This window comes from Bison bison, unplaced genomic scaffold, assembly GCF_000754665.1.
Source record: "Bison bison bison isolate TAMUID 2011002044 unplaced genomic scaffold, Bison_UMD1.0 scf7180017864072, whole genome shotgun sequence".
NCBI lineage: Eukaryota > Metazoa > Chordata > Mammalia > Artiodactyla > Bovidae > Bison > Bison bison.
Window position 1 is genome coordinate 3,963,326 of NW_011494644.1, and position 18,800 is coordinate 3,982,125.

At 37.2% G+C, this 18,800-nt stretch overlaps 1 protein-coding gene across 1 annotated transcript in view; it reads left to right on the forward strand.

Moving 5' to 3' along the window:
* LOC104986728 (ATP-binding cassette sub-family A member 3-like) overlaps positions 1-18,800 on the forward strand; it is a 238,467-nt gene that overhangs the window by 18,974 nt on the left and 200,693 nt on the right. Inside the window, exon 5 of the mRNA XM_010837414.1 lies at positions 8,031-8,290. Within this exon, the coding sequence (XP_010835716.1) occupies positions 8,031-8,290 (260 nt within the window). The remainder of the gene's footprint in view (positions 1-8,030; positions 8,291-18,800) is intronic.

Below are 18,800 nucleotides of genomic sequence, written 5' to 3' on the forward strand. Positions count from 1 at the left end.
TTGGGCTCCAAAACCACTGCAGATGGTGACTGCAGCCATGAAATTAAAAGACGCTTACTCCTTGGAAGAAAAGTTATGACCAACCTAGACAGCGTATTGAAAAGCAGAGACATTACTTTGCCAACAAAGGTTTGTCTAGTCAAAGCTATTGTTTTTCCAGTGGTCATGTATGGATGTGAGAGTTGGATTATAAAGAAAGCTGAGCATCAAAGAATTGATGCTTTTGAACTGTGGTGTTGGAGAAGACTCTTAAGAGTCACTTGGACTGCAAAGAGATCAAACCAGTCCATAGTAAAGGAAATCAGTCCTGAATATTCATTGGAAGGACTGATGCTGAAGCTTAAGCTCCAATACTCTGGCCACCTGATGGGAAGAACTGACTCATTTGAAATGACACTTATGCTGGGAAAGATTGAAGGCAGAAAGAGAAGGGGAGGACAGAGAATGAGATGGTTGGATGGCATCATTGACTCAGTGGACGTGAGTTTGAACTCTGGGAGTTGGTGATGGACAGGAAGGCCTGGCGTGCCGCAGTCCATGGGGTCGCAGAGTTGGATATGACTGAGTGACTCAACTGAACTGAACTGATACACTTGGAAAGTATCTTTGTATTACCTTCGATCATTTCCTGAACTTTTATCAATGTATATGCATGAATTTATTTAGTCGTTTTTGGTAAATGTTCACTGTGCTGACATAGACATGTCTTCATTTACTAACACTATTTGCATGCTTATGGTTCCTGTATTATTTTGGGGCAGTTATTTTGATAAATGATGTTTCATTATGCAATGGTAGTTTTAAATTGTTTTTAAATTACATAGGTTAACTTTAGGGATAAAAAAACAATAGAAAGTGAAAGTGAAGTCTCTCAGTTGTGTCCGACTCTTTGTGACCCCATGGACTGTAGCCTACCAGGCTCCTCAGTCCATGGAATTTTCCAGGCAAGAGTACTGGAGTGGGTTGCCATTTCCTTCTCCAGGGGATCTTCCCAACCCAGGGATCAAACCCGGGTCTCCTGCACTGCAGGCAGATGCTTTACCATCTGAGCCATCAGGGAAGCACCCACTCCCCCAAAACAAACAAACAAACAAACACAAAATAGAGGACTTGAATTAACTAACAATCCTGAGAATTTGTCTTTACTGAATTATTCAGCAGAAGACAAAAGCTATGTGTAGTTTACCATTATCAAGAACATGATGATATATCAGTATGACAGACTACTGTGTAGTGATAAAAAATAATCATCATCAAACCTGATAAATACAGAACCATATGGATAGAATTACAAAAATGTATAATGCTCTGTATAAAAATTAGAATGGCTGTCTAAAAATAAAGAAAGTTAGAGTGGTGGGATTGTGTAGTGTCTTGTCATTTTTATCAAAAACACTGAGTATTTCTCTAACCAAAAGTGGCCTTTTTAAAAATTAGTATGCTGCATCCTAAGTATAGTTGTGAGAGTAGGTTAATTGAAAAGTGCATGATCTTAGTGGGAAAATAGTAGTTTAAAACCAAAAAGAAGCTTTGGTCCCATAAAAACATTTAAATATATGCTATTCCTCAAGGGAGGCTTTCCTTAAAAAACCTACTATAAAGAAAGAAAGTTTAGACAGATTTCACCTATTGATACTGTGTAGCAAATTAATATTAAAAACTGGTATGAAGAGATAGTCTCCTTGTAAATGACATTATAGTATAGTGACTGGGAGTCAAGTGATTTGATGTTTCTTTCTCAGACTCTGTTAGTCAGTACCTTTATGAGCTTAAACACTCTGGATCAAGTTTCTTAAGGTGAAAAATGAGTATTTGGAGTAAGTGATCTTTTAAATCCCCTTCAACAGTGAAAATCTATGGTATTAACTATTAGGACCTGGACCAGTTAAATCAGCTAAGTGGTAGAAGAGATGATCAGAATTAGTTCAGTGAAATTTGAGTGTGATATTTACAAAAATTGTAATAAGAGAATTAAACATGAGATCCATTTTCTTAAGTGTACAACAAAGGTATATTATTGTGTAGCAGATCTCCAGAACTATTTAATCTTGTAAAAATAAAACCCTGCACCAATTAAGCAACAACTCCTCATTTTCCCCTCCTTCCAGCCCTTGGAGACCACCATTCTATTTTATGTTTCTGTGACTTTGACTACTCTAGATACTTCATTTAAGTGGAATCATGCATTAATTGTATTTTTGTGCATAATGTCCTCAAGACTTATCCATCTTGTAGCATATAACAGAATTTTATTCTTTTTCAAGGCTGAATAATATTCCATCATAGGTCATTTCAGTTCAGTTGCTCAGTCGTGTGCAAATCTTTGTGACCCCATGGGCTTTTGCAGCATGCCAGGCTTCCTGTCCATCACCAACTCCTGGAGCTTGCTCAAACTCATGTCCAGAAAGTCAATGATGTCATTCAACCGTCTCATCCTCCATCGTCTCCTCCTCCTGCCTTCAATCTTTCCCAGCATTAGGGTCTTTTCAAATGAATCAGTTCCTCACATCAGGTGGCCAAAGTACTGGGGCTTCAGCTTCAGCATCAGTCCTTCCAACGAATATTCAGGACTTACTTCCTTTAGGATTGACTGGTTTGATCTCCTTGCAGTCCAATGGACTCTCAGGAGTCTTCTCCAACACACAGTTCAAAAGCATCAGTTCTTTGGCACTCAGCTTTCTTTATGGTCCAACTCTCACATCCATACATGACTACTGGAAAAACCATAGCTTTGACTAGATGAACTTTTGTTGGCAAAATAATGTCTCTGCTTTTTAATATGCTGTCTAGGTTGGTCACAGCTTTTCTTCCAAGGAGCAAGCATCTTTTAATTTCATGGCTGTGGTTGCCATCTGCAGTGATTTTAGAGCCCAAGAAAATAAAGTCTGTCATTGTTTCCATTGTTTCCCCACCTATTTTCCATGAAGTGATGGGATCAGATGCCATGATCTTAATCTTTTGAATGCTGGGTTTTAAGCCAGCTTTTTCATTCTCCTCTTTCACTGTCATCAAGAGGCTCTTTAGTTCATCTTTGGTTTCTGCCATAAGGGTGGTGTCATCTGCATATCTGAGATTATTAATATTTCTCCTGGCAATCTTGATTCCAGCTTTGCTTCATCCAGCCTGGCATTTTGCATGATTCACTCTGCATAGAAGCTAAATAAGCCTGGTGACAATGTACAGCTTTCACGTACTCCTTTCCCAATTTGGAACCAGTCTATTGTTCCATGTACTGTTCTAACTAATGCTTCTTGACTGAATACAGATTTCTCTGGAGGCAGGTAAAGTGGTCTGGTATTCCCATCTCTTGAAGAATTTTCCACAGTTTGTTGTGATCCACACAGTCAAAGGTTTTGACATAGTCAATAAAGCAGAAGTAGATGTTTTTGTGGAACTCTCTTGCTTTTTTGATGATCCAGTGGATGTTGGCAATTTGGTCTCTGGTTCCTCTGCCTTTTCTAAACCCAGCTTGAACTTCTGGAAGTTCATGGTTCACCTACTGTTGAAGCCTGACTTGGAGAATTTTGAGTATTACTTTGCTAGCATGTGAGATGGGTGCAATTGTGCGGTAGTTTGAGCATTCTTTGGCATTGCCTTTCTTTGGGATTGGAATGAAAATTGACCTTTTCCAGTCCTGTGGCCCTTGCTGCGTCTTCCAAATTTGCTGGCATATTGAGTGTAGCACTTTCACAGCACCATCTTTTAGGATTTGAAATAGCTCAACTATTCAAATATAGTTCTTTTCTACTTTTACATTCCAGTCTCCTATGATGAAAAGGACATCGTTTTTTGGTGTTAGTTCTAGAAGGTCTTGTAGGTCATCATAGAACCATTCAACTTCAGCCTGTTTGGCATTGGTGTATACACACACACACACACACACACACACACACACACATACCACAGGAATTCCATCACCTCCACTAGCTTTGTTTGTAGTGATGCTTCCTAAATCCCACTTGACTTCACATTCCAGGATGTCTGGCTCTAGGTAGGTGATCACACCATTGTGCTTATATGGGTCAAGATCTTTTTTGTATAGTTTTCTTCTGTGTATTCTTGCCACCTCTTCTTAATATCTTCTGCTTCTTTTATGTCTATACCATTTCTGTCCTTTATTGTGCCCATCTTTGCATGAAATGTTTCCTTGGTGTCTCTAATTTTCTTGAAGAGATCTCTAGTCTTTCCCTTTCTATTCTTTTCCTCTGTTTCTTTGCACTGATCACTTAGGAAGGTTTTCTTATCTCTCCTTGCTATTCTTTGGAACTTTGCATTCAGATGGGTTTATCTTTCCTTTTCTCCTTTGCCTTTTACTTCTCTTTTTTCCTCAGCTATTCATAAGGCCTCCTCAGACAACCATTTTGCCTTTTTGCATTTCTTTTTCTTAGGGATGGTATTAGGGTACCACCTCCTGTACAATATCATGAACCTCTATCCATAGTTCTTTAGGCACTCTGTCTATCAGATCTAATCCCTTAAATCTATTTGCACTTCCACTGTATAATTGTAAGGGATTTCATTTAGGTCATACTCTAATGGTCTAGTGGTTTTCCCTACATTCTTCAATTTAAGTCTGAATTTTGCAATAAGAATTTCATGATTTGAGCTATAGTCAGTTCCTGGTCTTGCTTTTGCTGACTCTATAGAACTTCTCCATCTTTGGCTGCAAAGAATATAATTAATCTGATTGAGGTATTGACCATCTGGTAATGTCCATGTGTAGAGTTGTCTCTTGTGTTGTTGGAAGAGGATTTTTGCTGTTATCGGTACATTCTCTTGGCAAAACTCTGTTAGCTTTTGCCCTGCTTCATTTTGTACTCCAAGGCCAAATTTGCCTGTTACTCCAGGTATCTCTTGACTTCCTACTTTTACATTCCAGTCTCCTATGATGAAAAGGACATCGTTTTTTGGTGTTAGTTCTAGAAGGTCTTGTAGGTCATCACAGAACTATTCAACTTCAGCCTGTTTGGCATTGGTGTATACACACACACACACACACACACACCACAGTTGGTTTATCCATTTATCTATCAAAGAACATTTAGGTTGCTTTCATCTTTTGGCTATTGTGAATAATGATGCAATGAATATGTGTGTGCAGATATTTCACTGAGATCCTGTTTTCAATTCTTTATATACTCAAATGTAATTATTGGATTTTATGGCAATTATTTGTAATATTTTGAGAAACCTCCATCCTGTTCTCCATTGCAAGTGCACCATTTTATATTTCTACCAGTAGTTCACAAGGATTTCAGTTTCCTTACATCTTCACCAAAATGTGTTATTTTCTCTGTTTTGGTAGTGGCCATCCGACAGGTGTGAGGTGGCATCTTGTGGTTTTGATATGCATTTCCCTGATGACTAGTGAATTTGATTATTTTTTTTCATTTGCTTTTTGTCCCCTTGTATATTTTTTTGAAGAAATATCTGTTCACGTCATTCATATTTTCTAATATGGTTGTTTAGTTGTTGTTGAGTTTTAGATGTTCTTTATATATCCTGAATGTTAGCCCTTTATACATTTTATGGTTTATAAATATTTTCCCCCATTTCATTGGTTGCCTTTTCATTCTGTTGATTGTTCCCTTTGCTGTGGAAACATTCTTAAGTGTGATGTAGTCTACTTTGTTTATTTTTGCTGGTCCCATGTGCTTTTGATGTCATGTCTGAGAAATCACCTAATCCAATGTCATGAATAATTTGCCCTTTGTTTTCTTCTTTGTGTTTTACAATGTCAGGTCTTGTGTTTAGATATTTGATCCATTTTCATTTAGTTTTTGGTATAAGGTACGGATCCAAATTCATTCTTTTGCATGTGGACTTCCAGTTTATCCAACACCATTTCTTTTGAAGAGACTGTATTTTTTTGCCCAATGCCCTTAGCAAAGATCATTTGACCGTATATGAGAGTTTATTTCTGGGTCATCTGTTGTTTTCCATTTGTCTCTATGTCTGTCTTTATGCCAATACCATACTCTTTTGATTACTGTAACTTCCTAATTTATTTTAAAATCAGGATATGTGAGTCCTCCAGCTTAAAAGAACAAGTGTTTTTCTTGCTCAGGATTATTTTGGCTACTCAGAATCTTTTGAAATTTCATATGGATTTTAGGATTTTTGTCTATTTCTACAAAAATGCATTTGGGGTTTTGATAAAGATTATATTGAATCTGTAGATAACTCTTGATTAGTATGAATATTGTCTTCCAGTTCATGAGCACAGATGTCTTTTGATTTATTTGTGTCTTCTTTATTAATTTCAGGAATGCTTTGTAGTTTTAAGTGTACAAGTAATTTACCTCTTTGGTTAAGTTTCTTCCTATGTATTTTATTCTTTTCAATGCTATTGTAGATGGAATCATGTCATATCTTGTTTTAAAATTCATTTCTATGCATGTGTCCAGTATAGAAAAGTGTATCTGGTGTTTTTCTTTCTGGCTTACTTCACTCTGTATAATAGGCTCCAGTTTCATCCACCTCATTAGAACTGATTCAAATGTATTCTTTTTAATGGCTGAGTAATACTCCATTGTGTATATGTACCACAGCTTGCTTATCCATTCGTCTCCTGATGAACATCTAGGTTGCTTCCATGTCCTGGCTATTATAAACAGTGCTATGATGAACATTGGGGTACATGTGTCTCTTTCAATTCTGGTTTCCTTAGTGTGTATGCCCAGCAGTGGGATTGCTGGGTCATAAGGCAGTTCTATTTCCAGTTTTTTAAGGAATCTTCACACTGTTCTCCATAGTGGCTGTACTAGTTTGCATTCCCACCAACAGTGTAAGAGGGTTCCCTTTTCTCCACACCCTCTCCAGCATTTATTGCTTGTAGACTTTTGGATCACAGCCATTCTGACTGGCGTGAAATGGTACCTCATTGTGGTTTTGATTTGCATTTCTCTGATAATGAGTGATGTTGAGCATCTTTTCATGTGTTTGTTAGCCATCTGTATGTCTTCTTTAGAGAAATGTATGTTTAGTTCTTTGGCCCATTTTTTGATTGGGTCGCTTATTTTTCTGGAGTTGAGCTGTAGGAGTTGCTTGTATATTTTTGAGATTAGTTGTTTGTCAGTGTCAGATTCATTTGCTATTATTTTCTCCCATTCTGAAGGCTGTTTTTTCACCTTGCTTATAGTTTCCTTTGTTGTGCAGAAGCTTTTAATTTTAATTAGGTCCCATTTGTTTATTTTTGCTTTTATTTCCAATATTCTGGGTCATGGAGGATCCTGCTGTGATTTATGTCCGAAAGTGTTTTGCCTATGTTCTCCTCTAGGAGTTTTATAGTTTCTGGTCTTACATTTAGATCTTTAATCCATTTTGAGTTTATACAGTATACTAATGCATATATATGGAATTTAGAAAGATGGTGACGATAACCCTGTATGTGAGACAGCAAAAGAGACACAGATGTATAGAATAATCTTTTGGACTCTGTGGAAGAGGGAGAGGGTGGGACGATTTGGGAGAATAGCACTGAAACGTGTATAATATCATATAAGAAACGAATCGCCAGTGCAGGTTCAATGCAGGATACAGGTTGCTTGGGGCTGGTGCACTGGGATGACCCAGAGGAATGGTACGGAGAGGGAGGTGGGCTGGGGGTTCAGGATGGGGAACACGTGTACACCCATGGCAGATTCATGTTGATGTATGGCCAAACTAATACAATATTGTAAAGTAATTAGCCTCCAATTAAAATAAATAAATTTAAATTAAAAAAATAAAAATAAAATAATTTTTTTAAAAGAAAAGTATATCTGGTATTTCCTTGAATTCTCATTTCTTTTGACTGATAATATTACATAAACCAACTGTAACATTTGGATGCAAGTATTTTAGTTTGAGGAAGGGTGGTAATGCAATTCCATTCTATTTATTATCTCTTTATATTCCAAACTGTTATAAGTTTTGTGAATTTGCTTTGTGTTATGAGTTAAAAACTTAGAATTACCTGAATTGACTTCTGTGTCTGCCTTGCTGTTTCCTAATATACTGAACTTGGCAATCTTTGTTTTTTCACTTAGATTACTACAAAGGTGGATTCCTGCTTGTGCAGCATGCCTTAGATAAGGCCATCATTGTGTACCATAATGGCAGAGCTGCGGAAATGCTATTTGCAAATGTCAACATTTTTGTTAGCAGATTTCCATACCCTACTTATTATAAAGATAATTTTTTTCTCTCTTTTTTATCTCTCTTCCCTTTAGCAGTTTTACTTATATTTTCTCTAACTGAACTTACTCTTATAAGGACCATTGTTATGGAAAAGGAAACCAGATTAAAGGTAAATTCACTTTCTTTGTTTCATTTTGGGCCTGTGGAACAGATTTATGCACAGATTTGAACTATGTCTATACCTTTGTTACTAATGAATGATTATAACACAATAGCAATATACAAATATAGATTGGGCATAGAATATATATACTATGTCATTTGTCAACTTGCTGGTGTTTTTCTTTTATCTAAATTCTTGATCTGGCTTGTAATTTTATTGACTATTTGATAAGAATGCTGTGAAGAGAAATCATATATTAAATATCCTAAATCTTCTTTGGAATAAAATGAACAAAAGAGAAATAATCATACAAGCTTATAAATTATATGACCCTAATATATACTTCAATTCCAAGACTTGAGAATCTTTTTAATATCAAGTCAAATCAAGATCATATTATAAAGAGCAGTGTCTCTAAAGTCAGAGAGAAAGCCATTAATTTATCCATCTATCCATTAATGTGCGTCCCTGTACTGTAGCCCACCATGCTGCTCTGCCCATGGGATTCTCCAGGCAAGTATACTGGAGTAGGTTGCCATGTATCAGCCTCTGTATCACCCAGGCTTGAAACCTAAGTCTTATCAGTATACTATAGTACGTGTAGCACCTGAGTACTGCCATTTCCTACCCCTGTAACTTTTGGGTAACCTTCTTAACTTCTCTGGGCCTCATGTGTAAAATGGAGGTAAAAATACTCTTACCACATAGAGTTGTGTGATAATTAAGGAGATCTTAATTGCTAGTACATAGGAAATATTATCGGAGAAGGCGATGGCACCCCACTCCAGTACTCTTGCCTGGAAAATCCCATGGATGGGGAGCCTGGTGGGCTGCCGTCTATGGGGTCACACAGAGTCGGACATGACTGAAGTGACTTAGCAGCAGTAGCAGTAGGAAATATTATGTAGCTATCAATGGTTAGTTATCTTTCCATTCCCTTTGTTCCCTGTGTGCAGTGTGTGTCAACCAGCATACATTCTGTTCCTTTCCCTCCATTTTTGGAAATGTCATTTTCTACTTCAAGCTCTTGTTAATTTTTAATCATCTAGCCATTTCTCTGACTACCACATATTTTTCTTTTTTCCTACTTAGTGAATAATCTCCTTGAAATCTATTTTCAACTTTAAACTTCAGCTTACTAATTTTCTCTCTGTGTCTCCAGGACCTGTTATACAAATGTTGATCATGTAGCTTAAATTATTTGTTATTTAATTTTTCATTTAAAAAACTTGAATTAAAATAAATACATACCAATGTGTACAGATCTTTGAAACATGAACACACAACTACTGTTCCACCCAAGTAGTGGTTCCACCCAATACTGCCTGTAATCTGGACACCCCTTTGCATCCCACCTAAATAACTACATCTCTCTTCTCTAAAAATAGTTACTATTTAAATTCTAAAATTGTATATTAGTGTTGCCTGGTTTAAAAACTTTATTTAAATAGAATCATACAACAGCCATTCTTTTGTTTCAGGGGGAGCTATTGATGTTTTCCATATAGATGCAATTTGGCCATTTTCATTATTGTGTGTTATACTTTATGACTATACCACGATTTGTCACTATTGCTGATGAATATTTAGTTGTTCAAGTATTGGCCTATTACAGTAAGCCAATGTGAATATTTTTTTTTTAAACGAAGCTGTAGGTTTATTCAGTAACAGTTGAGAGGCCTCCAATATAATGTTAAATGAAAAAAAGCATATCCTGAAACAATGCAGGTATCATCCCATTTTTGCAAAAAGCATGTGTATCAGAGAAAAAAAAAAGATATATGCTAATATATTAGCAATAGTTTTCCTCTCAGTGAAATATTCCCTTTTATACTTTTTGTATTTTAAATGTATTTATTTATTTTTGAAGGATATGTTTTGGTGAAGATGTGCACATTTTTCTGTCAGATATACACCTAAGATTAAGATTGGTGGAGTATAAAATATACATATTTTCAATCTTGTTAAATAAAGTGAAATTTTTTTCTAAAGTTTGTGCCAATTCATTCTCTTATCAATAATGTAAGAGAGTTACTCTTGTTCCATAAGAATGCCAACAATTAGTGGTATTAGCCTTTTAAACTTTCAGCCATTCTGGAAAGAGTATAGCGGTGAACTCATTGTGCTTTTAATTTAATTTTCCTTGTTAACTAGTGATGTTGAACACCTTTTCACATGCTTTTTGGCAACATGGATTTTCTCTTTTGTGAAGTGTGTATTCAAAACTCTTTTCCCCACTTTTCTGTTGGGTTGTGTGTCTTTTCTCATTGACTTTCATTGATTCTTTATATATTTGGATACAAGTTCTTTATGTCATGTATGTATTGCAAGTATGTTCTCCCAACCTGTAAATTGCTTTAATGGTGTCTTTGACTTGTAAAAGTTCTGAATTTTAATGTAATAAACTCTTTTCCTTTATGATTCCTGCTTTCTGTGGCCAGTCTCTGCTGGCTGAGTTTCCCCACATTCTCTTCCTTGTAGTTCTTTAGACCTTCTTTTTTTCTAATCTTTGCACATAAGCCTCTAAATTTAGGTCAAATCAACTTTTGTTACAACCTATAAGTTGAAATACAATGTTTTCTTTATCATATATTTCATAATAGTTTCTAATTTCTTTGTTAATTTTTTCTTTGACCTATAGGGCATTTATAAAATTTCAAGGACCATTATAAATTTAAAATAGTGTTACAAGTTGCTTTTTAAGGATCAAAAGCTAGCAGTTCGTTAAGATCCTGAGGTATCTTCGTAATAGCGATAGAAGTCGTCACTATTAGTTGATGTGGTTGAAATAAAGAAATCTTCACAGATATCAATGAAAGGTATAGGTAATCTTTCCCTAAAGAGCACATACAATTAATATACATCCACATTTACTAAATCATTAACCTCTGTTTTGGAAGCTAGAGAAAATACAATTCTCAGACTATTCTATGAGAAGAATGAAAATGTTTCTTGAATGTTTATAATCTGTATTTTGACCAAAGATCATTCAGCATATTTTGAAGCTCACAATTGTGAACTTAATAAAACATATTGGTTTTTAATGTGTTTATTTTTTTTATTTTATTTTTAAACTTTACATAATTGTATTAGTTTTGCCAAATATCAAAATGAATCCTCCACAGGTATACATGTGTTCCCCATCCTGAACCCTCCTCCCTCCTCCCTCCCCATACCATCCCTCTGGGTCGTCCCAGTGCTCTAGCCCCAAGCATCCAGTATTGTGCATCGAACCTGGACTGGCAACTCTTTTCATACATGATATTTTACATGTTTCAACGCCATTCTCCCAAATCTTCCCACCCTCTCCCTCTCCCACAGAGTCCACAAGACTGTTTTATACATCAGTGTCTCTTTTGCTGTCTCGTACACAGGGTTATTGTTACCATCTTTAACATACTAGGTGCTGGTCTTTTATTTCAGTTTTTTAAAATTTTGTTGAAACATGCTTTATGGACTAGAATATAGCCAATTTTAACAAATGTTCTGTTATCACATGTTCACTGAAAAACAATGTGTGCTGAGAGCTAAAAGGTGCAGTTTTCTGTACGTTACATCAATTTTGTTATTCACATTGTTCATATTTATGTTTTATCTATTAGTTGTTGTCAGTTATTGTGAGAAGTATATTAAATATCTACCTTTATGTTTATTGATTATTTTTTAATATTTATTTATTTTTAATTGATTGATGATTGGTTTATAATATTGGTTTGATTTCTGTCTTACATCAACATAAATTAACCATAGGTGTACATATGTCCCCTCCTTCTTGAATCTCCCTCCAACCTCCCACCCATTCTCACCCCTCTAAGTTGAGTTGTCTAATTTTTCCTTTTAATTGTCAGTCTTAGCTTTATACATGTTGATGTTACGTGTAGGGGACCCAGTACATGGGGTTTGCTTATTTTCACCTGTTTTGCATGACTGGACTTATTTCTTCATGGAGAGCCTCTCCACCATTGCTATCACCTTGTCTTCTATTAATAACATTGCTGGTTGTTTTAAACTCCCTTCTAAGGAACAGGGTTTGGAATAGCAAATATTATTCCTTCATTGGGAGCTAGTTCTATTCATTTCTGGGCTCAAAGAAAGAGCTTGTGTCATGGAGTGAGGGATCTTTCATCCACGGTGGCTTCATGGAATCTTCACCCAACTCAGAAACTCAGGGAAGTTGTCAACAAGCCAACTGAACTTTGACCGTGGAGTGAAGAGTTGGACTATCTTAAGGCCTGATGCTTCCATTTGACTTAATGGAATGATAGCATTTGAATACATTTCTTTTTATCAGCCTGTGGCCGGTGTGCTAAATACATTACATTCAATTTGTTTTCTTTCCTTCACATCTTAATTCTCTCATTCTTGCTATTCTATGAATGAACCTCCTGATAAAGTCTTAGCATGTAAGCTTTGCTTAGGCTGTATTTTTCAGTCCTTCCAGGCTGAAGTACTTTTTTGTTAGATGTGTGTGGATTTCTAATGGTTATCTCTTCCAACTTGTTTAAAGATTTTGTTGTTGTTGTTCAGTTGCTCAACTGTGTCTGACTCTTTGTGACCCAAATAGGCTGCAGTGTGCCAGGCTTCCCTGTCCTTCATCATCTCCCAGAGTTTGCTCAAACACATAGCCATTGAGTCGGTGATTCTATCCAACCATCTCGTCCTCTGTTGTCCACTTCTCTTCATGCCTTCAATTTTTCCCAGTGTCAGGGTCTTTTCCAATGAGTCAGTTTTTCCCATCAGGTGGCCAGAGCATTGGAGCTTCAGCTCCAGCATTAGTCCTTTCAGTGAATATTCAGTTGATTTCCTTTAGGATTGACTTGTTTGATCTCCTTACTGTCCAAGGGACTCTCAAGTGTCTTTTCCAACACCACAGTTCAAAGGTATCAATTTTGGGGCCCTAAGCCTTTTTTATTGTTCAGCTCTCACATATGTACATGGCTACTGGAAAAACCATAGCTTTGACTATACACAACTTTGTCAACAGAGTAATGTCTCTGCTTTTTAATATGCTGTCCAGGTTTGTCATAGCTTTTTTTCCAAGGAGCAAGTGCCTTTTAATTTTATGGCTGCAGTCACTGTCCACAGTGATTTTGGAGCCCAAGAGAAAAAAGTCTGTCATTGTTTCCCCATCTATTTGCTATGAAGTGATGGGACAGGATGTCATGATCTTCATTTTGAATGTTGAGTTTTAAGCAAGCTCTTTCACTGTCTTCTTTCACTTTCATCATGAGGCTCTTTGTTTCCTCTTCACTTTCTGCCATAAGGGTGGTGTCATCTGCATATCTGAAGTTACTGATATTTCTCCCCAGTCTTGATTCCAGCTGGTGCATCATCCAGCCTGGCTAGTCTCATGATGTACTCTGCATATAAGTTAAATAAGCTGGGTGACAATATATAGTCTTGACGTACTCCTTTCCCAATTTGGAACCAGTCCACTGTTACTTGTCTGATTCTAACTGTTGTTTCTTGACCTGCATAGAGGTTTCTCAGGAAGTAGGTCAGGTGGTCTGGTATTCCTACCTCTTTAAGAATTTTCCACAGTTTGTTGTGATAGACACAGTCAAGAACTTCAGTGTAGTAGATGTTCTTCTGGAATTCTCTTCCTTTTCCTATGATCCAATGGATGTTTGCAGTTTGATCTCTGGTTCCTCTGCCTTTTAAAATCCAGCTTGTACATCTGGATGTTCTGGGTTCACATACTGTTGACATAGCTGGAAGGATTTTGAACAATACTTTGCTACCATGTGAAATGAGTGCAGTTGTGCAGTAATTTGAACATTCTTTGACATTTCCCTTATTTGGTATTGAAATAAAAAATGACCTTTTCCAGTCCTGTGGGCACTGCTGAGTTTTCCAAATTTGCTGGCATATTGAGCAGCACTTTAACAGCACCATCTTTTAGGATTTGAGATAGCTCAGGTGGAATTTCATCACCTCCACTAGCTTTGTTCATAGTGATGCTTCCTAAGGCCCACTTGACTTCACACTCCAGGATATTTGGTTCTAGGTGAGTGATCACACCATCATGGTTATCTGGGTCATTAAGATCTCTCTTGTATAGTTATTCTGTATATTCTTACCGCCTATTCTTATTATCTTCTGCTTCTCTTAGACCCATACAGTTTCTGTCCTTTATAGTGCATCTCTTTGCATGAAGTGTTCCCTTGGTGTCTCTAATTTTCTTTAAGAGCTCTCTAGTCTTTCCCATTCTATTGTTTTCCTCTATTTCTTTGCAATGTTCACTTAAAAAGGCTTTCTTATCTCTCCTTGCTATTCTTTGGAACTCTTCATTTAGATGGTCATATCTTTCCTTTTCTCCTTTGTCTTTCACTTCTTTTTTCAGCTCTTTGTAAGGCCTCCTTGTACAACCATTTTGCCTTTTTACACTTGTTTTTCTTGGGGATGATTTTGATCACTGCATCCTGTACAATGTTATGCACCTCCATCCATAGTTCTTCAGGCACTCTATCAGATCTAATCCCTTGAATCAATTTGTTACTTTCACTGTATAATCACAAGTAATTTGATTTAGGTCAAACCTGAAAGGCCTGGTGGTTTTCTCTATGTTCTTCAATTTAAGTCTGCATTTTGCAATAAGGAGTTTATGATCTGACAAACAAGTCATCTCTTGCTCTTGTTTCTGCTAACTGTAGAGATCTTCATCTTCAGCTACAAAAAATATAATCAATCTGATTTCAGTATTGACCATCTGGTGATGTCCATGTAGAGTCATCTCTTGTGTTGTTGGAAAAGGGTGTTTGCTATGACCAGTGCATTCTCTTGGGAAAATTCTCTTAGCCTTGCCTTGCTTCATTTTGTACTCTAAGGCCAACCCTGCCTGTTACTCCAGGTCTCTTAATGGCCTACTTTTGCATTCCAGTACCCTATAATTAAAAGGACATCTTTTTTGGTGTTAGTTCTAGAAGTTCTTGTTCGTCTTCACAGAACCATTCAACTTCAACTTCTTTGTCATTAGTGGTTGGGTCATAGACCTGGATTACTGTGATATTGAATGGTTTGCCTTGGAAACGAACAGCGATCATTCTGTTGTTTTTGAGATTGCACACAAGTAATCATTTTGATTACTATTTATTCAATTTAACTTTGTTTTCTTATTAGTTGTAATTCTCTAGTAATAAGTTGTGTAATTTTCATGATTGGTTTGGGTTTATATTATTCACATTTGCCATTTTGTCACATTGCTTCTTCACAATATATTGCTATGATTTTTGGTTAAAAAAATAATTACATGTTTAAAGATATTTGAATAATAAGGTAAAAGATTTTAAGATTTAAAGAGTAAGGAAAAAGATTTTATACTTTCTTCAAAATTGGGCAAGGAGTATGTCAAGGCTGTATGTTGTCACCCTGCTTATGTAATTTATATGCAGCGTACATCATGCAAAATACTGGGCTGGATGAATCACAAGCAGAAATCAAGATTGCCAGAAGAAATATCAATAACCTCAAATATGCAGATGCATGCTTAGTCACCTCAGTGGTATCCGACTCTTTGCGACCCCATGGACCATGGCCTGCCAGGCTCCTCTGTCCATGGGATTCTCCAGGCAAGAATACTGGAGTTGATTGCCATTTCCTTCTCCAGTGATAAAGTATGAAGCAAGTGAAGTGAGTGAAGTGAAGTCGCTCAGACGTGTGACTATCTGTGACCCCATGGACTGCAGCCCAACAGGCTCCTCGATCCATGGGATTTTCCAGGCAAGAGTACTGGAGTGGGTTGCCATTTCCTTCTCCAGACAAATATGCAGATAATACCCCTCTAAAGGCAAAATGTGAAGAACTAGAATCTCTTGTTGAGGATGAAAGAGGAGAGTGAAACAGCTGGCTTAAAACTCAAGATTTACAAAACTAAGATCATGGCATCCAGTCCCATCACTCCACGGCAAATAGATGGGGAAAAAGTGGAAACAGTGGCAGGTTTTATTTTCTCGGACTCCAAAATGACTGCAGGTTTTTCCAGTAGTCATGTACAAATTTGAGAGTTGGACCATAAATAAGGCTGAGCACTAAAGAATTGATGCTTTCGAACTGTGATGTTGGAGAAGACTCTTGGACTATAAGGAGATCAAACCAGTCTTTCCTAAAGGAAATCAACCCTGAATATTCATTGGAAGGACTGATACTGAAGCTGAAGCTCCAACAGTTTGGCCTCCTGATGCAAAGAGACGACTCATTTGAAAGTACCCTGCTACTGGGAAAGATTGAGGGCAGGAGGAGTCAGGAACAACAGAGGATGAGATGGTTGGTTGGCATCACTGACTCAATGGACATGAGTTTGAGCAAACTCCAGGAAACAGTGAAGGAGACGGAAACCTGTTGTGCTGCAGTCCATGGGATCACAAAGAGTTGGACACAACTTACCTACTGAACAACAAATGTCATTCTCATTTCTTGTCTTGTTTTTCCCTTCAGCAGGTCCAGATTCGTCTTACATCTTCTTATATATTCCTCTGCCTGATGGATTTCCTTTTTTATTTTTGGTAACGCTTTTCCTCTGTTGATTTATTATTTCAGTTTTTGCATGTTTGGCAAGGTCTTTATTTTGCTATCATTTTTGAAAGATATTTAAATTGTGTTAAGAATTCTAAGATAATGATTTTGCTTGATTACTTTAATATCTGACCTATTGTTGCTTCAAATAAGATGGGTATTTCTGCCCATCTGTACATAATGTATCCTTTTTTAATCTCCTTTTTAAGATTTCTTCTTCTCCTTTTCTTTTTCCCCCTAGTTTTCAGGAATTTGACTATGGTATGCTTTGGTCTGTTTTTTTTCAAGTTTCCTGTGCTTGGATTTCCTGGAGCTTTTTGTATCTGTAGATTAGATTTTAAACTTTTTAGTGTAATTTATAGATTTTAATTTTTTTTTTTTTTTTTTGCTGTTTAAAAGTATTACACAAGTTAATAGTTTCTAACAGCACACATTTTTTTTATTTCACACTTTTTATGTGTTGAAGTCAAAGAAGGCTTAGCTGGGTTTTCTGCAAGATTGCAATCAAGGTATTACCCAAGGATATAGACTCACTGGGGCTTTCCAAGTGGCACAGTGGTAAGGAATCTGCCTGCCAATGCAGAAGATGCAAGAGATGTGAGTTCAATCCATGGGTTGGGAAGATTCCCTGGAAAAGAAAATGGCAACCCACTCCAGTATTCTTGTCTGGAAAATTCCATGGACAGAGGAGACTGGTAAGCTATACAGTCCACAGGATTGCAAAGAGTTGGACACAACTGAGCACACACACATGTAAACTCACTGAACCTCAACTAGGAGAAGAATCACTTTTAAGCCAATGGCACCCCACTCCAGTACTCTTGCCTGGAAAATCCCATGGATGGAGGAGCCTGGTGGGCTGCAGTCCATGGGGTCACTAAGAGTTGGACACAACTGAGTGACTTCACTTTCACTTTTTCACTTTCATGCATTGGAGAAGGAAATGGCAACCCACTCCAGTGTTCTTGCCTGGAGAATCCCAGGGACGGGGGAGCCTGGTGGCTGCCGTCTATGGGGTCGCACAGAGTCGGGCACGACTGAAGTGACTTAGCAGCAGCAGCAACAGCAGTTGTTGGTAGAATTCAATTCCTTATGGTTGTAAGACTGAATATCTTAGTTTCTTTTCAGCTGTTGGCCAGATACTACCCTCAATAATTTGCCTCAATAACAAGGTCCTTATAAAATGGCCAACAGCATCAACAAATTTAGCAAGGGAGAGAGCCTCAGAGTGGGACAAGTGCCATAATCCTATGTAACATAATCACAGAAGTGAGATTTAATCACTCTTGCCACATTCTGTTGGTTAAAACAAGTTGCATGACCCATTCATACAAGGGGAGTTCACACAGAATTGTGAAAATCAAAGGGTAGAGACATTAGGCTCAACTCTGAAACTGTTTGTCATACCTGGGAAGTTTTTAATTGGAAGTCAGACATTGTAAATATTACTTTGTTGAGACTTGGATTTTTCTGTATTCTATATTCCTCAGTTTTATTTTGAGACTGAGTTATGTAATCTGGAAACAATATTGTTCTTTGGGATCTTGCTTTTAAATTTCTAATAGGTAGAACCAGACAGGCATTTATTCCAGGACAGCAGGCAACTCATCTGGGGGCAAGTTTGCTCCCAGAGGACATTTGGTAATGGCTAATATGCAGAGTGCATCATGAGAAATGCTGGACTGGAAGAAGCACAAGCTGGAATCAAGATTGCTGGGAGAAATATCAATAACCTCAGATGTGCAGATGACACCACCCTTATGGCAGAAAGTGAAGAGGAACTAAAAAGCCTCTTGATGAAGGTGAAAGTGGAGAGTGAAAAAGTTGGCTTAAAGCTCAACATTCAGAAAACTAAGATCTTGGCATCTGGTCCCACCACTTCATGGGAAATAGATAGGGAAACAGTGGAAACAGTGTCAGACTTTATTTTTCTGGGCTCCAAAATCACTGCAGATGGTGACTGCAGCCATGAAATTAAAAGACACTTACTCCTTGGAAGGAAAGT